This window comes from Centruroides sculpturatus, unplaced genomic scaffold (assembly GCF_000671375.1).
Source record: "Centruroides sculpturatus isolate CEXI.00-Female unplaced genomic scaffold, Cexi_2.0 scaffold452, whole genome shotgun sequence".
NCBI lineage: Eukaryota > Metazoa > Arthropoda > Arachnida > Scorpiones > Buthidae > Centruroides > Centruroides sculpturatus.
The window spans coordinates 283,937-307,880 of NW_019384638.1; the positions used below are offsets into that span (position 1 = coordinate 283,937).

General features: G+C 29.0%; 1 protein-coding gene across 1 annotated transcript in view; it reads left to right on the top strand.

Annotated features, from left to right (window-relative positions):
• Positions 1-2,514: 2,514 nt before the first annotated feature.
• The window catches only part of LOC111625914 (phosphatidylinositol 5-phosphate 4-kinase type-2 beta-like), a 57,883-nt gene continuing 36,453 nt past the window's right edge, over positions 2,515-23,944 (top strand). Inside the window, exons 1-3 of the mRNA XM_023369177.1 lie at positions 2,515-2,594; positions 5,197-5,315; positions 11,422-11,577. Of these exons, the coding sequence (XP_023224945.1) occupies positions 5,205-5,315; positions 11,422-11,577 (267 nt within the window). The 5' untranslated portion in view covers positions 2,515-2,594; positions 5,197-5,204. The remainder of the gene's footprint in view (positions 2,595-5,196; positions 5,316-11,421; positions 11,578-23,944) is intronic.

Sequence of the window (23,944 nt, forward strand, 5' to 3'; positions counted from 1 at the left end):
AAAATCGGAAAGGCGTGTGATGAGTCTGAAATCGTAACGATAAGGTCAGCGGGCTCATAGTTATTTATTACAGTTAAACGGTACAAAATACGTCTGTAAAAGAGAATATAAAGTCTTAAGTTTTATGTGTATATTTTATAGTTTAAAATATATAAATTGCAACCATCCCGTCAGATGGTTATTTTGTAGACGTTTTCGTTTGAAAAAGAGTTCCCCTAAAAAATGACCGCTGTTTAAAGGTGGCAATTATTGCAGGTTGGACTATACGTAAAATCATATTTTTTTATTATTTATTTCAAATATTTTTATAGAAATTTTAAAAATAAGAACTAATGCATTTTTATTCACAATTTTTAGTGATTTGGAAAGGAGAGAAATTTGTATTCTTTTCTCCGTCAGGTTGTCCATTCTCACGATTTCTCATTAACTAGAAACGATAAAGATTTTGTATATCGTTTTATTGTATGTAGGCCTACGATTGCCTGTCCGTAAAATGTTATAAGAACTATCAGAATAAGGCTAGAGATATTATTTGGCTATGTCGAGGGATGATTTGGTATGCGAATACATTAAAAATTTCACTTAAATAAAATCTCTACGCAATCTCACTCCTTAATTTACAAGGTGCCCAAAAGTCGCTTAACTGTTTTTATCTTTGTATGTTATTTATAATTCTTTTTATATACAGTAGCCTGTATATTTTACACAGCTATATAATGACTCATTGTTTTTCAAAACTGATAACGGCTAATATTTAATATTAAATATGACGAGAAAATAAATATTTTCTCTTAAAAATGTAGGCCATATTTAGTAATTTCTCGTGTATAAATTTCAAAATATAGAGATAATGAAAGAAAGTACGCATTATAGTTTTAGGTAGCTGAGTCATTGGCATATTTCGCTTTGATTCGTCATATTATTTTTGAATTATTACTTTTATAAATATTAAAAAATGATCTTTGATATAAATATTACAATTATCACATTAATTTAAACGAAATAATTTAATAACGCTATTTTTATTATTGTACGCGACAGTGACGAGTACAATAATAATACGGATACGTTGCGACATACGAGGCCCTTCGTTTCTATCAAATAATAATAAATTATAATCGCCAGGCCTTTGGTTATAATGCCGTAATGCGAGTCATTAGGTTATAGTCTAGTAGCGACGGGCATTAAGTTGTAGCGTCGCTACGCGAGGCCCTAAGTTATAATGCCGTGGCGCGAGTAATAGATAATAGCCTACCGTGTAGTAGAACGAGGCCCTAAACTGTAGTTTGTTTAATTTATGAGTAAATTATCTCGTTCAAATTTAAGATGTTGAACTACCTTATAAATTTGCATAAGAAAACATTGTTATAAATATAAACAATCATAAAAGAGGAAAAAATTAAGTTTATTCGATTAATGTTTGAATATTCTCAACATAAATTTTATTAAATATCGGCACATGTTTTGTTTTTACTCAATACAAATCCTTTTAATTTCTTTAAATGTATATCGCTCTATATGAAATTTAAATCTACGAATATNTAAATTATATCGATAATTTCATTAATAATTTTTTTTATTAATTCAACGAGTTTAAAATGCTGAAAATAATAAAAAATGAAAAATATTTTACGTTAAATTTGAAAATTATTTTAAAGTAATATTATTCCAAATGAATGACGATTCATTAATTTAAATCAAATATTGAGTTAAAATTTTGAAAATTGAACATTTGAACAGGTCCTATGAAAGAGCCAACGAGTCCTCACATTTACGAGGTTCCTCATCTATTAAGAAAAATATATATAATCCAATTTTGTACATTTTTAATATAATGCGGGCCTCGAGTCTCTTGACCTTTGACCGGCCTTAATCGAAACTATAAAAAATATAATTTTATTTTAAAATACAGAAAATCTAAGCTAAACAGCAATAAAGTCTACCGATTAATAAATTATTAATTATTTGTTAAAGATTAAGGAGGAAAGTATACCTTAATTCTTCAAAATCGTATTAAATTTAAAGGCGAGTTAAAGTATATTATCTACTGGAAGTCTGTGTGTGTGAGATACTAATCCATCCTAAATAAGACATTGGTAAATAAACAACCCTTTGGTCGTCCAGAGACCAGATCCAGCGCACGTGCAGCATCCCCCTCAACTTCCGTTTCCGTCCCCATATCCGAAGAGATGACTCAAGATTGAACAAACACACCGCATATATCGTATGATATATTAGTTCTTAAATCAGAAAAATAAATAAAAAATATTCGACTATTTCCAATATTTTATAAAGCGTCTACGTGTCGATCTACTCCGTCGGTACTCGTACAAATGTGCAGAAGCGTGTATAAAAAATATATATATATGATAATACACAGACCGGCTGATATACATGTTCAATTTCATTCGTCATCTTTAAAGTTTATAATAATATAAAACGGTATATTTTTATTATTTCTGTATTTACCTAAGATTTTGTTGTGTATGGTTTCCTTTCTGTCCGCACCACATTTCCGGTGGCAGCAGCAGTGCCAAGTAAGAAAAGTTTAATTTAACTGACACCATGTAAGAGATTTACGATGAGACTGGGAGGTACGTATTTAGTTAAACTATGTTCCATTACTGTCTGAAGTTTGGTGGTATATCAGGCCGTATTAACCACATCCTGCCACATTGTTGAAATTACCGGTCGTGTTGTGAACACCAAATAACCAAACCCTTAACACTTCCAAATCAACAAAACCAAGCACCTGTTATCTTTCACTTCACCCTTAGTTTTTAAGTCTAGCTGGTCATAAAAGTCACTCTGATGCTGCGAAAGTGAAATGTTTATACACAATGGACAGTACAATACTCTCTATCACTACTACCCAGTCTCAAGTTTTGATTTTTCTAAACCCATCTTCACCTTTTTTATATTTTGGCTGCCTTCCCTCTTTCTAAAAATAAAATTACCTCGTTGTTTGTCATCGGAAAATGTTTAATTGTGTAGTGTTACTCGAAAACACTTTAAAATAAATTCATTCTACTCTTTTAAGGAGTAGATAATTGTAAAAATGGAAGATTTTAATTAAGGACCATTCAGTATATTTACAGAGGAGCTTTGTCCAGATGGTTTTGGTTCATTTTGTAGTTCAAATATATAGTCATACTAGTAGAGCGGATGGGAGTAATAAAGAGACGTTCCAGAGTCTGAAAGTCTTTTAAGAACCCATAGGGGTTCTTCCAGAAAGGACCATTACTTTGGGCAGGTGGCGAAATTGGGAGATACTTGTGCTATTGAAGAAACATTTCGACTGACCCGTAATAAAAGCAGATAACGAACGTTTTTCTTCGTAAACACTTCCATTTAAACGATGCTATCGAAACTTTTTCGCTTTTAAATTAATAAGTAAATTAAATTAAATTCAAATAATAATTAATTAAGTAAAAATTTCAATAGGGGCCCTAACATAGATTTATATGTATTAAGTAGGTTTATACTGACCTTCGAGATAGATTTTTTTGTCCCCTGGACCAGAGAAAATTAGGGGCTCGCAGTGATTCCTATTTTTTATTAACAAAAAATAAAACCTTTAAAACTACTTTTTATTAATAAATAAATATTCTATGTATTTCATTCATTTATTCAAAATAAAAAAAGGTAAAGAGGCCCACTAAGGAGCAAAAAGGACTCGCTCTATTCCCAGGCCCCGTATAAATTCTAATAAATTCATGCTAGACACTAGCCTACCATAATTTATATAAACGTAATAAAGGTATGTTAAATATACTAATTTGTTCGTACCACCGATGCATCCAGAAATTTTTTCTAGTGGGGTTCACATATTATTTTAATACATTAAAATAGTTTTATAGGAGGAATCCGGACTCCTCTTCCCCATCTCTCGTATGCGTCTACGCTTAGTACATTTTATTACATTTAGATACGTACAGTACATTGTACTAAGTATACTTAGCACCCACTTAGTATAATGTATTGTACATACTGCATCTAAATATAATTCACTATAGTCATATCTTTACAGTTGTCTATGCTACAGTCTTTCGTAATAAAGCTATTTAAAGATAAGCTACTTTCTTTCAACCGTTTTTGTTTTTGTTTTTTCTATTCAAATTCTATTAAATTATAAAGAAAAACGGAAAAACTTTATAAAAATTACAGAAATTTTGTTTAAAATATATATATATATATAAATCTAATATTTTTATGTAGATGATACGTGAAAAATAAATTGCATTTTCTTATATTATATTCTTTTGTTTCGCGCTATTAGATTCTTCAGACACGGATAAGTACAGTACATTCCTGCGCGATCCGTGTATTCGCATAGAACTCCACATTTCATTAATGCTGGATTTCGGCCCCAGGAAAAGGCCTCTATTTATAGTTTATGTCGGGTCTGACAATAATACAGCGGGTACTGTATTGTATAATATTGTATTATATGATACGAAGTTTTATATAAACTCGCAAGCAAAGCTGAAGTTAAGGGATAGTTATAATGAGACTTAATTGGACTCTTAGGCTTATATATTATAACGTATAACAGTCCCTTTCCCTTCATCAATTAATGACAATTGAAAATGTGAGTCCCTAAGTTATAAACTCGCGATACGAAGCCCTAAGCTGCAGCTTGTTCAGATCATACCGAAACTTGGCCCTGTTTACAAAGTATTTGGCAAGTCAAGCGTATACAGTAAAGTATAAACCTGTAAGAACTAGGCAGGGGGCTAGACGAATCGAAATTTGCCTAATACTGTACCTCGTATAATTTAAAACAGATGCTAATTGTCTAATTAAATTATACCGTATTCATATTGTTAGCATTTCGTTTTAATTGCACACAGTTGGGCTAATTTTAAATAAGGAAATAACTTAATTATACTGTATTTACTTTTATGGACTTTTACGCTGTTTTTTATGTACTATGTTTTACAATGTAGTACATAGTAATTTATATCGTAGTCAATTAGGCGACTCAAGATCAATGGGACACAAGGGTTCCAAATTTATTATTATTTTTTAAATCTAAAAAATATAAATGTTTTCGAGGCCTCCTAAACGTAAATCCCCGCCAATACGTATAGTAAAACAATCCAATTTTTAAAACGATTAACTGAATTTCGGGCGTTTTTCTGTTTATTGGATTGAGAAATTCGTTGAAAATACATTTAAAAATGAATTTTATAGATTAATTGATGGCTAGAAGGAAATTACAAGAAAGTTTCTCGTTCACACTAGAAGACAGATCATTTAGACACTGGATGAGAAAATGGCGTCATCCACGATATCAATGCGGAGTTTGCAGGGTGAGTTGACGTTAATTAAAAAAAAATTAATTAATTTTTTTAAATATACAAATATTGTTTATTTTTATAAAATAATCTAAAATTATTTTAACCCAATTTCACGATTTTATTACACAATTAAAGAAGGAACTTTATTATTATTATTTTTTTATATCAGACATCTGTTCTTTCTTCGGATTAGAGTTGTCGTTTGTTAAAAGATACAATTCCGGATCTAAACACGTTTTTTTTAAAGACAACTAACAACAGGTGGTTGCAGTCTAGACTTTCTCGTTCTCCCATTGGTTGGCAATTTAAAAATTTGAATTTAAACTAATCAATCAATGTTCATTTCGTTTCAATTAAATTATTAATTCGTAATTTTTTTGTTCTGGTAATTATTTAATTAAATGTTTAGCTTAAAAAATACAAATATATACTTTTATTTAACAAACGTGAGAAATTTAAAATAAAATTATTGCGTATTTAAATCACATAAATTTATTTATTTATTTATTTTTTAATTTTATAACTAAAATATTTAAATTATAAATAATGTAATAAAAATAATATAAAGTTAATAATGTAAATTTAAAATACTCATTAAATTACGATATAAGAATTTCATACGAACAGCTCTTAAAATTACAGCTTTATTAATGTGTCGCCATCTGTCGGGATAAATCTAAAGTTATTGAAATCTATATAATCAGATATTGATAAATAAATATATTTTTAAATAACTAGGACTATTTGATTACATAGAAAATTATTCGATGAAATCAGATTATAATTTAATTACATTAAAAAATATATTTTTATCGCAAAATTTAAATTCTATGTATAAATAAATACAACTTCGCACGACAGTTTTTTATTCTTTTTATAAAACTTAAAAATATTGTTGCAATTTATAATTTTTATGATTTTATTGAAACATTCAATATGTAAATTAAAGAAATCTGAAAATAAGATACCTTTTTTGTGGCGCCATCTCTTATCGAAAATAAACGAGATATTTAATAATTTTTCTAAAAACTAATTATTTCTTAGAATTATTAATTATAAAGTATTTAAATTGATATTTAAAATGGCTTAATTTAGTTGATAAACATAAATTTAATTAACTTATTCACTTTAAAATAAATTTATAAAAAATGCATTTTAATATAAAATTGATTACTTTTTATATCTTATTTTAATTTAAAAATATCCCGCTTACGAAAAAGTTACAAAACATAATTCACGTGACATTATGACGTATTAACACGTACTGTTTTAACACGTGACATTATGACGTATTAACACGTAAAAATTTGAACTGTATCGTTCAAATTTTTAAACTAACAAGTAAGAAATACATGGAAGGATGGAACAAAAATCCCGAATACAAGTTGTAAATGGCGATATTTTTAAAAATATATTTTAAATTTTGGACTTAATAATATATTACACTCGAAAAATCCAACGAATAACAGGAAAATTTATTACGAGATCATTACAGTAATTAATTGCGAAAAATTGTAAAAAATTATTCCTAAAATTCGCAATTTCAACTGCATGACTGTTAAGAATATTTAGGTTTGAGCATTTCTTTTAATGCTGACAATAGCTAAGCGTAAATGGAAATTCGAAATCAGAAAATAACCTTTTCTTAGTAAATTATAATATAGTAAGTCTTCATATATATTTTAAGATATACTACATAGGTTTAAATAGAATTTTGACATAAGATATAATATACTATAGCGTAGAATATAAATTTATTATTATACTATATGCTTATAATACACTTACAGTATATTAATAAGTTATTATTAGAACCGAATTATCCACTAGGCACGTGAGATACGCGTCTTGTGGGCCCCGAAATTTGAAAAATAAAGCAATTTTACCGTTGCGGTTGCGTATCATAATTAATAAATATAATTCTATAGTTATAATCAAACGCCGTTAGTTTATGATGTAAAATTATGCGGAATCCCCAATCTGGCGTGTCTAGGCCCTCGGCGCCTCGAAAAGTCTTAATCTATCACTAGTTATTATACTTTACAATATATAGTGTAATAAAATGAATTTTTTTAACGGTATAATACGTTTATTTACTTTTCTAATTTCTACTTACTTATGTAACTAAATATGTTAGTAATGTACAGTACAATACTTACTTAAGTAATTTGTTACTTACTCGCTTACTTAGTTACACGCTTAGTTCGGTGACTAATTTAGACCTTCGCGGGCCCTAGACAAAATAATATTTACGGGCCTCTTTACAAATTTTGAATTACTACAAATATAAATAAAATTGCAATATTTAAAATTAAAGTATTTTTATTTTTACATTTGAATATCTTACTTACGTTGTATTTTTGGGGCTACAATAAAATTATGCAGCGATAAACATTATATTTTTCTCAACGAACACCGCTTTATTCTGAACTTCGCCGAACGGATCTAATGCGCGTATACAAACATTAATTCTCAATGATGATGTTAGATGTCGGAGCGGTAGGTAATGTCATTCTTAATTATTAACCCTCGAATATGGCGCTAGTAATATAGCAATTCGCAATACTAATAAAACAATGGCACGTTTAGAACCTATTACGGGCCCGGGCAAGTGCCTCGCCTGCCTTGTGCCAAATTAGGCCCTGGCTTAGTTATTTATTTGCTTGTTTATTTATTTACTTACTTACTTATTATCACCGTAGTGTATCCGGACGTCATGGAAAGGGAATATGAGAAATAAATTTGTTCATTAAAAATGTTTTTATAGACTAATAAATCAAACATTATTTATACGTAACTTAGTCTTATTAACATTATAAAATCATTAAGTATTTATCACACAAATTTATGTATTTATTTTAAAATTTTAATTAATAAGAGCTGCTTTTCCCCCCCGAATACGCCTTTATTTACAATACTTGCTTATTTGCTTGTATAAGTTATAATAAACTTTAAAAAATAAAAAATTAGTTTATACTTCACTTATCACTAAAATATAATATAGGCTACAGTATTAATTTATTCACTTATTAAAGATTTAATGATTTAAAATACAATAATAGTAATATGTATGTTATTGCCGTTATAAAGCGATTAAAATTCATAAAATTTAAATAATTATATTATAAAAAATGTTTTAATGTTTATATAGGCCTACCTGTAGTAGCTATTAGGTAAAAGTTATTAGTATAATGACGAGAGATTTCGTGAGTAATTAAAATATTACAAATGATTAATTAATTAAGGTATAATATATAAAATTATACGTATATTTTGCTATTTTTAAAAATTTAATGCGCTTTTAGTTTTAGAAGGAAATGAATGCACTTGCAAAAATGTTAAAAAGCATTAGGTCCTATATACAGTACATTATACTGCACTACACTACTATACTACACTATACAGAACTATACTACACAAATATATCCGTGTGTGTGTGTGTATTAAAAGCATTATAAATTTATAATGAAGTATAGAAGATAAATAATGCCGAGTGCATAAAATAAAGCGTAGACAAAATAGCAAAATGTTTAACTTCGTCGTTGACTTACATAATAAATAAGCGCTCTGCGTAAGCTTCTAGTCTGTTATTATCTATTAATTAGTAATAAGTAACCAAGCCCGCTAGTCTTATTGTTATGATTTCAGACCTTTCCGATTTTTATTAATTATCGCGCGATGTTCGGAATGCCTTTCGGTTTACTTAATAGCCCTCTTCAGCCGTATACGCATTTCGACAATACGGCATTATAATTAAAATACATATAAATTAATCTAATAAATGGAAATATATTATACAGATAAACCGTGGACATCGCGCGTTAATTAATAAATAAAAATCGGAAAGGCGTGTGATGAGTCTGAAATCGTAACGATAAGGTCAGCGGGCTCATAGTTATTTATTACAGTTAAACGGTACAAAATACGTCTGTAAAAGAGAATATAAAGTCTTAAGTTTTATGTGTATATTTTATAGTTTAAAATATATAAATTGCAACCATCCCGTCAGATGGTTATTTTGTAGACGTTTTCGTTTGAAAAAGAGTTCCCCTAAAAAATGACCGCTGTTTAAAGGTGGCAATTATTGCAGGTTGGACTATACGTAAAATCATATTTTTTTATTATTTATTTCAAATATTTTTATAGAAATTTTAAAAATAAGAACTAATGCATTTTTATTCACAATTTTTAGTGATTTGGAAAGGAGAGAAATTTGTATTCTTTTCTCCGTCAGGTTGTCCATTCTCACGATTTCTCATTAACTAGAAACGATAAAGATTTTGTATATCGTTTTATTGTATGTAGGCCTACGATTGCCTGTCCGTAAAATGTTATAAGAACTATCAGAATAAGGCTAGAGATATTATTTGGCTATGTCGAGGGATGATTTGGTATGCGAATACATTAAAAATTTCACTTAAATAAAATCTCTACGCAATCTCACTCCTTAATTTACAAGGTGCCCAAAAGTCGCTTAACTGTTTTTACCTTTGTATGTTATTTATAATTCTTTTTATATACAGTAGCCTGTATATTTTACACAGCTATATAATGACTCATTGTTTTTCAAAACTGATAACGGCTAATATTTAATATTAAATATGACGAGAAAATAAATATTTTCTCTTAAAAATGTAGGCCATATTTAGTAATTTCTCGTGTATAAATTTCAAAATATAGAGATAATGAAAGAAAGTACGCATTATAGTTTTAGGTAGCTGAGTCATTGGCATATTTCGCTTTGATTCGTCATATTATTTTTGAATTATTACTTTTATAAATATTAAAAAATGATCTTTGATATAAATATTACAATTATCACATTAATTTAAACGAAATAATTTAATAACGCTATTTTTATTATTGTACGCGACAGTGACGAGTACAATAATAATACGGATACGTTGCGACATACGAGGCCCTTCGTTTCTATCAAATAATAATAAATTATAATCGCCAGGCCTTTGGTTATAATGCCGTAATGCGAGTCATTAGGTTATAGTCTAGTAGCGACGGGCATTAAGTTGTAGCGTCGCTACGCGAGGCCCTAAGTTATAATGCCGTGGCGCGAGTAATAGATAATAGCCTACCGTGTAGTAGAACGAGGCCCTAAACTGTAGTTTGTTTAATTTATGAGTAAATTATCTCGTTCAAATTTAAGATGTTGAACTACCTTATAAATTTGCATAAGAAAACATTGTTATAAATATAAACAATCATAAAAGAGGAAAAAATTAAGTTTATTCGATTAATGTTTGAATATTCTCAACATAAATTTTATTAAATATCGGCACATGTTTTGTTTTTACTCAATACAAATCCTTTTAATTTCTTTAAATGTATATCGCTCTATATGAAATTTAAATCTACGAATATTTTCGTGTTTAAACTACTTTATTTTCTAGATTAAATGTCGGATAGTCTCACTCAATTAGTGGATGACGATCACCGATTCGTCTTCCTGATAAATGTTAAGTCTATTGCTATTACAAAAGGTAATTCATCAATGAAAAGAAGATTCGGATACGATGACGTATAATTCGTTTAAATTTCTTTTTCTCGCTTATTTTTATTTTGATAAATCGTTTTTTCCCAATATTTCTTAAAAATATATTCATTTATTTAATATTAATAATGCACAATGATAAAGCCAACGAGAGCAACTTCCTAATCTTTTCAAAATTAATTTCTCAGAACGCAATCCGTACCGAAATTAGAAAAATCGAATTTTTATAGTAATTACTAGGAGCGAAACGACGTACACGCGACATTCGTATAATTCGTATAACTCCGAAACAAAATTAACTTTTAAATTCAAATTAATACTTCTTTAAAATAATTAAAATTTCTAAAAAAATATAGCATTTTATCTCATTTTTTTTAAATATAAGAAAAAAAAATTTCTATATTTAAAATTTCTTAAATTATTCGGGCGCCATCTATTATTAAAAAGTGGGAGGAACGCTGCAGTCACGTGTCTAGTTCGCATTGCACGATGGGAATTGTCATCGGGAAAACAGAAAAGCAGCCATCATGAGTCGATGCCGAATGGAAATGATTTAAATAAATCATTTAAAGATACGTATATTTAAAATTCTCGTTTGTTTCTGTCCTGCAGTCAGTTTCGATGATGGCAGCGACCGGAATAACTCAACAAGGGAGCAGCAAATTGAAGAAGAAGCACTTCAAACCCAAATACCAAAAGACCAAGTTGTTTCGAGCGAATGAACCATTGCTTAGTGTATTTATGTGGGGTGTGAATCACACTGTAAGTACATAAATCCTTATTTATTTCCTCTCTACCGTATTAACATTCCATTTCCCTAATCATAAATATCATAAATCCGTCTTAAACAATAAAATTCCCATCAATTATAGGCTACAACCGTCCATTAATACTCATATCTGTACCAGTTAACTTTAGGTAATTTGCCTATGTAAACATGTATACTATAATTACCTAAAGGTAATGCCTACCGTAAAATCAATTATATGCTTTATTCAAATTTCCTACAAACTTTTTACTCAACTTCGATACAACTTCTACCTTCAAATTTTTTACTTTAAGTACAATTATACTAATATAACTTTATGTTTTTCTTTTATGGTTAACTTCGTAATACATATATTAAATTACTTATATATATATAAACATTTAAAGCGAGCAAACAGAGTTTTGTCTAAGTTGTGAATTGTAGACTCTGGGTATTTTTACTTGATCCGAGCTGTAATGCAAGAAATTCTCCTTTCCGTCAAGTGAGAATAAATTTTTATCTTCCACGGTTTGTGTGGCCTGCCCGAAGATCAATGCTTATGAATATATAATAAAATATGATTAGCAATGTTATATATAACGACTTTGTTATTGCAGGCTAATGTAAGTGAAAGACGGACACCAATAAGCTTTTTGTTATTAAAGTTACCTTATGTTGAGAGAAATTCTTCTTTATTGACCTCTTGACTGTCGTAGACTCGTTTTGAACATATAAAATTTTGCATTTATAAGAATAAAATACTTAAGTGAGAAGCGTGAGTTTTTTCCAAATTTATCTTCTCTAAGTCTCTATTCTTCTGTAATGAGATGCGTTTTGTGACGTTGCAGAAATGTCGTTACTTCTGGTTAAATGCGTCGTCTTAAATTAATTTTTATATAGTGGCATGTGTTGGTTAGATAAAATAGTAAAAATTTATGTTTTGTATAGTTGCTGATTTGAATTAATTTAATAAAAAATGTTTTACATATTTATATATTCAAATTATTTTTAGTAAAAATGATTCATAACATGCTGAAAAATCAAAATAATAATGTATATTCTAAATAGTAATATAATTAAAATTATAATATATTTAATTATAAGTATATATTCAAATTACGTTGTATTTAATCTTAATATTTAATAATTCCGACACCAGTATTCTGATGTCGATCGGGTCGAATCCGCCGGGGGCTCGGCTCAAAATGCATCTTTGACAAAACCGTGAGACCATAAAGAAACTTCTTAAACCATAGACGACTCCTCGTGCGACGAGATCCCTTTAGACTGGCATTTCTCGACGTGGGGCAATTTGAATGCTTTGGGGGCAATGCGCAAATAATTAATATTTGTTACATTTTTACTTCAGTTCTATATATAGGCCTATATATATTCTGAAACTTTATTTGCTATTTTTTCATATTGCTTCATATATTATTATTATTATTAACAATTTTTTGAGGATTTTCTACGCGGTACTTGAACTGTCCTTTCCTTTTATTGTTCTTATTCAAAGACACCATCTTTTTTTCACAGGGGGGGACATTAGGATTTTAAAAATGCTTTGGTGGGACATGGCCCAAAAAAGGTTGAGAAACACTGCTTTAGACTGTCACGATATTTGTTATAATTTATTTATATATATAAATTGAACTTATTTTTGGCTTTTATATATATATATATAATTTTAAAAGTTTGTAATGTTATAAAATGATTTAATATCTTTAATTAGTATATATCTGCAATGATTAATCTGATTAGATTTTAATGTAAGTTCTGATTATTAATTTACAGAAAATAGATAAAATGCATGTTTACAAATAACTATTGTATATTTTCTGGAAAGAGAAAAATAACAGAAGAGTAATTTAAGATGTTTAGACATGGCTATCGGTTTTAGGATTGATTTAATATCATTAACGGAAAAATAATTTACACAGATTAGATTTCGACTATTATTAAAGTGATTTGGTTGATTGATTTTTGGAAATTTAAAATGATTTTCTTTATTATTTTGAGATTTTTAAGAATTAAATTGCAAATAGACTTTTGTAAATAGATTAATAAATAATACTTGTAAATGTGAAAAAATTGCTGGAATTTTTATCAAGTTATTATTTAATCTTATCTGATCTAAAAGAAAGTACAATATTATCATGTCAAAATTGTATACTTGTTCACCTGCTGTCTAGAGCATTGATTTGGCTTTAATTTTTAACTCTGCAAAAATTTTTACTCAATTTTTATAATGATTAGAGCTAAAATCTTTAATATACAAGTATGGTATTTAACTTTTTACTGCTTAAATGTTTTTAATAATTTAACTAAAAAAAATAACATTAAAGTTAATAAACGCCAGTTTTATTTAGTTACTTCAAGATTGTACAAAAAGTCAACTATTGTTGAAGAACAGTTTTTTTATATATACATTTCTGAAAGGAAACTGTGCATAATTCATTAAAATAATCAATTACTGCTGAAGATGACAAAATTAAAAATATATGCATCTGAATCAAACGTTTTGATTGTCTTTTCAAGTTTGCAGTGATTATCCCTACTTAACCTTTGTTCTTTATCTAAGATTGAATAGAAGGGAAAAGATCACGAACAATTGATTATGAAATTAATTTTCAATAAATTGTTTAAATAATATATTAAAAAAACTGTAGTATGTTTGGTATTTGAACTATGTTTTTCCAATTCAAAGGCACTCTTTATGAAGTGTTTTTTTAAGGAACAGCTGATAGAGTTATGAGCTGGGGGAAAAAGGATTCTGGTTATGTAATTATGTAATAGAGATGGAATTGTCAATCTAGTAACAGCTGTAACTATCGTATGAATGACTTTTGACCTTCAATCTGTCGTCGATACATTTTGCATCTACGAACGATTCTTTTCATGGGAAACGACAATTATTAATGCTCATTAATTATTAATGGAGGAAACGCGAAATCGCAAAATAAACTATTGGGCCATTTTTTCTTTTGCAGTTTACGACAACGATAGACGGGATTTTTATTTATAGAATTCAAGGATTTCTACATTTTTAATTAATGCATTCGGAAAATGAATCGAATTCTTTCTTCCTTTCCGGTATCGATTTCGTATGGAAGTGTATTAAGTGATGCATAATTTGCTGCATTAGGATAGATTTTTTTTCCTATCCTTCTTCCTCTTCTACAGAACATCGGAATTTTTATATTCTAGAAAGAATAATATACTATTTTTAGTTGTTGTTTACGCTTTAAAGTTGAATGTGCTTGTAAAAAAGGCGTTACAAACTGTATACATTCATAGGTTTCTAGATAACCTGTATTTGAAATTCATTCTCTGCTTTGTTACTCCGAAGATCGTTATCGATAGAATGTATATCGATTAATTGAATGTATATATGTATTTTTTACTGATTAAAGGGTAAAAAATTCTGGTTGTTGCACCTAAATAAATTAAATGATGGTTCTGGTACAGTACTTTTGACCTTGGTTTTTTCAACCAGCCGTATCGCCATTGAATGAAAGCTGCTAGTTACATTTTTCCTCACTTTCTTTTATTATTCTAAAATTTACTTTAGAAGAGGAAAGTAAAAAAATAATAATAAAAACATAAAATATTTATTTTTATCTATAAAATTACTTGGATATAATTGTTTAAAATTATATTTAGACCCTTAAGAGAGGAATTTTATTCGGTAATTTGGTGAAGTTTGCCGCTTTATGAAGAAAATTAAAAGTAAAGCAAAATGAATGATTTAATTTTAGAATTAAAATTCGATTTTTAAATATGTTTGACTTTTTTTATTAATATTTGAACAGCGTTTAAAAGAGTACAGCTACATTTATTAAAGATTTATTTTTATGACACGCATCATCTTTGCATCGGTTATAATGCTACGTGGTGCATATCCTACTTATGCTGGCTAGGATGACTTATATGCATATTTGAAACGAATGATGTGTAAAATGAGTAATTGATCAATGTTTATATACTTAATACTTTTCGTCGTAGTCGGTGGCAAACCATTTTTTATTGCCGTTTCCCAAACTATCTTTTTAACAGAATTTCTATAAGAACAAGTTAAATAAATAGATGACGATTTTGTGAGATTACATACTTAACTTTTTATACTAATTATGCTCTAATTTATTCCATTTTATTCATTTTTGGAAGGAAATTATACACCGTTTTCGTTACTTTAATATTTTAAAAGTGTAGTTTGCGCGTTTTTATATGTAATTTCCCTTTATTCTCGCGTATCTTTAAGCAGCTTTATAATTTATTTGAAGGAAGAAGACGACTTTTTTTCGTATAGAATTTAACCAAAGAAATAAAATGCTAAAAGAATCTCTATTGAATATATTAAAATTACGAGAGTGCATTTTAGTTTAATTTGTAGCTCCAATGATCGCACCCGCCCTTCTAATTAATAATAAATTGAAGTTATATTTTAATTAAGGTATTATTTTAAGTGGCAATCTTGAACAGTTAAATTTATATTTAACTGCGTTTTAACGTTAGTTGGGGATAAACACTGTTTCGTGTCTATTTATCGAGGGTTTTCCGCTTTTTTGAATTTTTAAAAAAATGTTCTGAATGAATGAATGAACCAGTCAGCTATTTTTAGTTTAATCGACAATCTAACCCACGCTTTTCTTCGAATTTAAAACTTAGTAGATAGATACTTCGATTGTAAAGTTTTCGAGGATGCCGCTCCTAAATCCGAATTTACAGTGTTTAGATTGCATATTGATCCAGATGGAGGGCAAAAGCCTAATATATCTCGACATAAAATACAGAATAACAATCCTGTTTCATTCTTTGAAGGATAAATATGAGAATGTAGGTAACGCAGAATCTTGTCACCTTTTTAAAAGCACGATTGAGTATGTTTAATTATTCTTAATGACTTTGCTTCAGTTAAAATACTATAAAAGAAGATAGAAATGCATAATTTATAATATACTGATCTGTTGGTTGGAGGCGGATACAAAGAAATGTCGAACTTGTAGTTTGTTTATCGGCAGATCCCATAACTTCATTCGTCGTTTATTTCCATTTTCTACTAATCGGCTAATCGTATTTGCATAGTCTATAGAAACTCCTAACTTTTTAAAATATGATAAATAAAAATAACAGTCATCGTTCATTAGTGTTCTCTTCGTAGGATGATGTATGATTCTGTTACACGCTGTTTGTGTTTATATGCAGCTGTTTTTAAGTTAAACAATTGTAAGATCAATACATTGTTACCCAACTTCAAGTTTTTAATAACTTGAGATCAAATTTCTAGCAAACATTTTTAAGTCAAAAACTGCCATGATTGATGATATGACAGTCGATTATGAAAAAAACCTCTTATTAATTTGAACCCTTTTTAATTTAGAAAAAAACATTTTTATTGACGAATCATTTCGTATTTCCTTACAGTTAATTAAATTTGATACAATTTTATACGAGACAACTTCAAAAATATTTTATTGACAATTTACATCTTGCGTATGTAAAATAGTCTCTAGTTTTATGAAAATTAATTAAAAATTGTGGAGATTTTAATGGAAAAGTGCAACTTATTCCTCGAACATCTTGTAGATAATTAGCTTGGAAAATTTTAAAGTAATATTTTAACATTTTCTATAATTATTTAAATATTTTCCGAGAGAATTACTTCAGTTGATATTCTAACAAAGAGCAGTTAAGTGTGAATTATGAAAATGCTGGCATAATTAAAAATACATATGTACACAATTAAATGAAAAATTAAATATCATACTAATATCGATTTTTATAGTCAATTTAGCGTAAATTTTGTAGAGGAAGAGTTACAAAAAACCCGCATTTTCGAATTCAATTTAGATGCAAAATACGTAATATTTAAAATATAAGCTTATTAATTACGTTTCAAGTAAATGAAACAGAATTATTTCCGTTTATTAAAGATACTTTTACTATATTAATTTATCGGATAATTTACGAACAGCTGCAAATTAATACTTCTAAAATATCGATTTACATTATTAACGCAATGATCGATCGGCATTTAAAAGCGGAGGAATATTTTTCACCAAACAATTGTTGTATCATTTTTTAAAAAAGAAAAATTAATTTCATTTCATATATGAATAATTTGCAAGAATAAGAGGATTTTTTACATGTACAGTACGTATACCACAAGGGGTCGAGTAGAGTTGGGCTACGTTGCCAATGCTATCATCTTTGAAGAAATGAAAAACGTATTTTTCAAGATTAATTTTCAGTGATGTACGAAATAATAAGAGGAATGATTGGATTCAAACCTAAAAAATTGTTTTTCGTGTCAGTCACCTGGATTGTATCATTTTTGAGGAAATTAAAATTGCGTTTAGGCCTAATAAAAGGATTTTGTTTCGTATATTGCAAGAATAAGAGGAATGTTTGGTATGAATGGAAGAGGTGCTTACAACTTCACGTTCTCCATGCCGTTTGGCTTCAAACATTTCTCATAAATTGCTCGTTCCCCTCCCCATTACGAAGAATAAACCTTTTACTTTTGCAGAATTTTTAACGCCTTATTTTAATATAAAGGGAGCCTCGAGAAAGTAAGTGTCCCGGACCGCTGACTTTAAACTTAAAATTTATATCGTTAATGACAAATTTTAGTAAAATTCAAATAATAGACGTTAAGAATCATACATTTCTTCGGTACTAAATATAGCTTCAATATTCATTTTTTCTATTGATGAGAACTTTTAAACAGTGGTACACGTTGTATTCCTACGGTCAACTTCAGAAATCTTAATTTTTAGAAGTTTGGAAATTCTTAAGGTTGTGATCCAAAGCTGTAATACACGAGGCCCTTTACCACACAATAATAAATTTATAGTGTAACTTTATAAAGTACTACGAAAGATTTTTTTGTTTATTATACAGGTAATAAATTTTATTTGTTAAAGAAGGATCCTTTAATGCAACAGTGTTTAAAATTTCATATTTTGATGCTCGATCAAACAAACGGTTGCACACGGATGGTTTGTTCTTACATTAAACAAGGACAGCTTGTTAAACGCAGGTATACTGATAACAGTGTACTTGAATTAAAGTAAATTCTCTTATCAGGATGATTTATCCTTTTCAAAATTTATAAATAACTTCGAACAATGTCGAAATATTTATGTTTTTGTTACGCTTCTACCATGATTCTTACGAAATCTTTGTTTAAAATGGGAATACCGTTTTAAACAAATTCTATATAATAAAATAAAACAAAATCCATTTAATAAAATTTGAAGGGATTATTTTTATTTTAACGATTCCATCCGAAAATTGTCAGTTTTATTTTAAATTTGACTCCTCCAAGTGTCATAAATCCGTTTGAAAGAGGTTTAACAACACTTACAACCATTATAAAATAATCTTATTGTTGGACTGCAATTTGAAAAAAATGTCTGTTCGCTGTCTGTCCTTCCTTAATCTCGAGAACGGAGTTTGTTAGATGAAAATCGAGACAAGGTATGGAAAGATTAGGGGCAGAAGGCTCCGATTAACTATATACGAAATTCCGGTCTAAACCGGAAGTCACGTGATTACAATTCAAAAATTTTCACCCGAAAGTAGTTAGATAGATGACCGGCGCATGACTTCATTGCTAACAGGAAAAGTATGATGTACAGTACAGGAGCACGATACTACTAATTTGAGATGAAGAGTATATATTTTAAATTAAATAAATTTAAAATTAAAAAAATATGATTAAAAATTGCAGCCCGGATTGTAACGCTGTCACAATAAACAAGTTTTCGTATATAGAGATTCATTCTCTGAACTTTGAACTCTTTCAACTTATTCACGCATGGATCATATTATAAAGAAGCGTAAAACTTCAGCACGTTTGCTGCTTTGTTTTGCTAATTTTTGATTTGAGAGCGTTATCATCTTTGCAAATAAATTTAACATTGTGATAAAACTTGGCGTTTAGTGATTATGAACAGATCAAAAATATAAGTTCAATATCAAATTATCATCTAACGATTTGACAATTAAGTTATTAGATGATTTAAACTCCTAAAAAACAAAAAAAAAACAGAGGAGAAAGTGTATACGTTTGACGTTTGTATTTTTAAGAGTTCTCGGAGGAGGTCCGTAAATGACGCCCACACTTGAAGGGGGGATGAACGAGTCGGACAATGGGTTGAACCTCGGTTGAGGTCCGTTTTATTTCATTAAATTTTATACAAATAATACATTTTATTATTCATAAAGTGGTAAAGATTTTGAGGGCAGTAGAGTTTTGTTCGACGTCGGAAGAGGGGGAGGGGTTACGGAAACTTGGGGGAATAAAAATTTCAAGAAAAATGTGGTCGTAATTTATGAACAGCTCCTTAATTCAGTTTACGGGCTGGATTTAGACTTATAGCACTAAGCTATAACGTATGAGGCCCTAAAGTAGGATGATCCCTGGTTTTGCGTGTTTTTAATATTCGATTGTAGAATCGATCTTTTGAATAGAGAAATTTTATTAACAGGCCAATATAATATCACCAATTTATAGATTAATACATAAAAAATAATTAATTAAAAAATTAGCAAAGTTCAGTTTAAGAACCTATTTTCACTGATTCTAAAGTGTGTCCCCGGTTGGATTGTGAATGTTATTGTCTACTATTTCCATCTCGTAACACGAAATTCTAAGCTGTAGTGTAGTTTGCTTATAAATTCGGCTCCGACTTGAGATGTTCAGGATAGTTAATTTTAAAGATATGCGCTTTAGAGATATTCAGAATATTGATCGTAGTTTTTATAACATCATAAATACTCGAGAATGGAGGAATTTCAACGAAAATTTGTTTTATTCTCACATTATTGACAAATGGCCTTGTCCTGTCATCGTAAATAGTTCGTTTCGACACCTCGCTGTAAAATGTCGGCATTTAGTTTTTCGTATCGCATTCTCAATGAATTACCTACGGATTTGAATTAGAATAAAACAAGCATTTATTTATTGTGACAGCGTCACAATGTCGGGCTGCAATTTTTAATAATATTTTAAATTTATTTAGTTTAAAATATGTTCTCTCCACCTCAAATTAGTAGTGGCTTGCCCCTACACATCATATTTTTCCTGTTAGCAGCTGAGTTGTGCCAGTCATCTATTTAACATTTTTCAAGGGAAACTTTTGAATTGAAATAACGTGGCTTTCGGTTTGCGTTGGAAGTTCGTATATAGTTAATCTGGACCTCCTGCCCCAAGGTTTCTATATCTGGTCTCGTCTTTCGTCCATCTAATTTCGTTGTCTAGATTAAGGAAAGACAGATAGATGGCAGGGGGAACTTACAAGTTTATAATTTTTTCAAATTGCAGCTCAATTATTTAGCATCTTTAACTTAATGACTGCCCATAAATGACGTTCACACTTGAAGGGAAGGAGGGGGTTAATTATATTTTTTAGTGATTATATTAAACATTCGTTTCACTCATCGAGTAAAAACAAACTATTTAAATACATTTGTTATTTCACTGGTGAAACCCATTCTCAGTTGTATCTGGAACAATCTGTTAGAATGACATTGGCAGTTTTACAGTTATTCTGGGCCTACATAAACGAGCTGGCGAGACTCCTTTTATGTATGTTTATACCAATGTTTCTTAAAGTGGTTCCTATGGACCCTGGGGGGCCCGTGGCAGATTAAAATTAATTTGGGGTGCTGAACAATGTCAGGGGTCCGCAAAAGGTTTAATAAAAAGTAAAATGATTGTGACCCATTTCCATTATTATGAAATTTAAAAATAAATAATAATAAATAAATTGGTAGTCATAAGTACTGTACATAAAATACAAGTAATCACAAGCATTGCACAGTGGGAATACTAGCTAAAGCTTGCTCATTTTGAAAATTGGCTGTGCTTTATTTACTGCATACATTTTTACATTATACAATTTATTTTGTTTGTTTATAGAATTTTATACATTTAATTTTTCTTTCCAAAACAGTGATTGGTTGTTTTTTATAATTATAAAAACTATTCAATGACTAAAAATACATAAGCAATTTATTTATTTTGATCAAAAATATGTTTTTTTTTTTTAATGAAAATTCAATAGATAAAATAAAAATCTTATTAATTTTATATTTTTGTAATGTAATTTATAACCCAATTAGAAATAAATTATACGTGTTTTTTTTTGTTTGTTTTTTCACTCAATTTTACCCATTTTTCAAAAACAGGCAAGCTTTAGCTAGTAATTTTAATAAATATTACTTTAAATATCAAAATGGTTTTTGATATTTTATTTTTATGTTACCATTCACCATTCAAGACATCAAATTAAAGGTTTGATTTGATGGGATATGGCAATGCAACACATGGATGATCTACTAAGGGAGGACTTTCTATGGTAAACTGGCTCTATTTAGGTGTTAGACACATGAAGGAAAACCATAAAACTCAATGCATTGGGCTGTTGGTTGGGCACAAACCAATGTTATCAGTGTTCTATGAGTTTATCCTCTCGGCCATTGGTGGGCCTGTGAAAAGGTCTAAATCAGCAAAATAATGTAATAATGAGGTCTCGCCTAATTATTGTGTTGTTTATTTTGCAATAAATTGATTTTTCATATTAATTATTACATTTTTTTTTATGTAATGGGAGTGCTGCTTGATCATAGTCCTAACTGGTAACATTTTTTTCTTGTAAACAAGTTATGTTCATTTTTATTTTTTCAATGTTTTGAACCATGTATTGAATTTTGTTGTCATTTGCTTCCTGTCATTCAAATTAGAACGACATTATTTGTTTAGTAAGGATTTACTTTTGGTATTTTTTTTAGTAACCACTAAAAAGAGGTTTATACCCAAATAAACAAATTTGTTATATTCTTCTAATCTGACATTTACCAGAAGTCAAGCCAACTCAAGACAATATTAACTCACAAAATTGTTGAGTTAAAATTGACAAGGCTTTTTGAACTTCAAGTTGAAGTACATCTTTACCTTAAAGATAAGACACCTCATGTAGAAAAGTTCAAAAATATATCTTGCTAACATATTCGGGAAAATTAAATGAATTGAATATGTCTCTGCAAGGATATGGGCACAAATTTTTTACAATGGAAGAAAAAGTTTTGGCATTTCACAAGAAACTGTTTTCCTGGCAGAATTGTGTTACACATGCAAATCTAAATGTGTTTCGTGTTTTCTAAGAATTTCTTGAACTGAACTCAATCACTGCCACTTATAGGCAGTGATTACAAGATATTATTGTGGAACATTTGCAGAGGCTGCAGTCCAAGTTTTCCCGTTTTTATGTGAAGGAAGTGGCAGAGTGTTGCTGGGTTATGTTGTCATTTCTAATGGACAATGTAGTGCAATCCAAGCTTTCCATCCAGCAGCAAGAAACACTGATAGATCATCATACATATGAACTTTTTGAAGAAAAATCACTAACAGACTTTTAGATTAAAGCTAAAAAAACATATCCTTCAGTTTCTAGAAAAGCAATTACACCTCTTTTTCCATTTGGATTATCATACTTGTGTGAGAAAGCATTTTCCATCATGGCTAATAAAAGACAGTAATCACAGGAGCTGCCTTCATCTTGAATCACATTTAATTGTCTGTGAGCATCCTTTCGTCATGAATATGGATAGTACTGTTGAAAAAAACAGGCACACATTTCCCACTAAAATTGGCTAGCAGAGAAGTTATGTTTCACCTGAAATGTCTTATTTGCATCTTATGTGCACATTGCTTGCATGTTTGCTGAAATGTTAGGGCCACTGTTGTTATTGTTTTATTAGATGGATGTCATGCAGTTAATAGTACACCAGGGTTTCTGTCTTCAGCAACTGGTACTTAAAAGAAAAAGTTTAAAAACCCTTAACCTAGGAGACAAATCAGTAATACATTGTGTTGATTACTAAGGATTTGGCATAATATTTATTAAGGTTAATGTTTTGAATCTTTGTTTGAGACCATTTTCTTGTATTTCAGTATGGTTTGAAAATAAGATAAGAATATATGGAAACATTGTTCAATCATATAAAGTTATACAAAAAATTTTTTTGTTGTGATCAGAAAATCAAAAACTTTTGTGATAAATTGATGAACTGGATGATGGAAATTGATTTTTAGCAATCTGAGGTTTTGAATTTGAAACAAGAACTAAAAAAAAATCCTGATATCAACTGTTACCAGTTTGAAAATCTTGCAAATAATATCCACAAGTAATTATTGCAAATTAATGTGGTTTGATTTGGCTTGTTTTAATGCAGCAATTTACCTATGGACTATTCAAATTACATAAAATGCAATCACAGTTTTAAAAATATGCCAAAAAAAAGAGAAAATTTTAAAGAAATTTTATTTTGTATTTAGTAGAAAGGACTCAGAAATTTTGGAATTATGTTAATAAGACA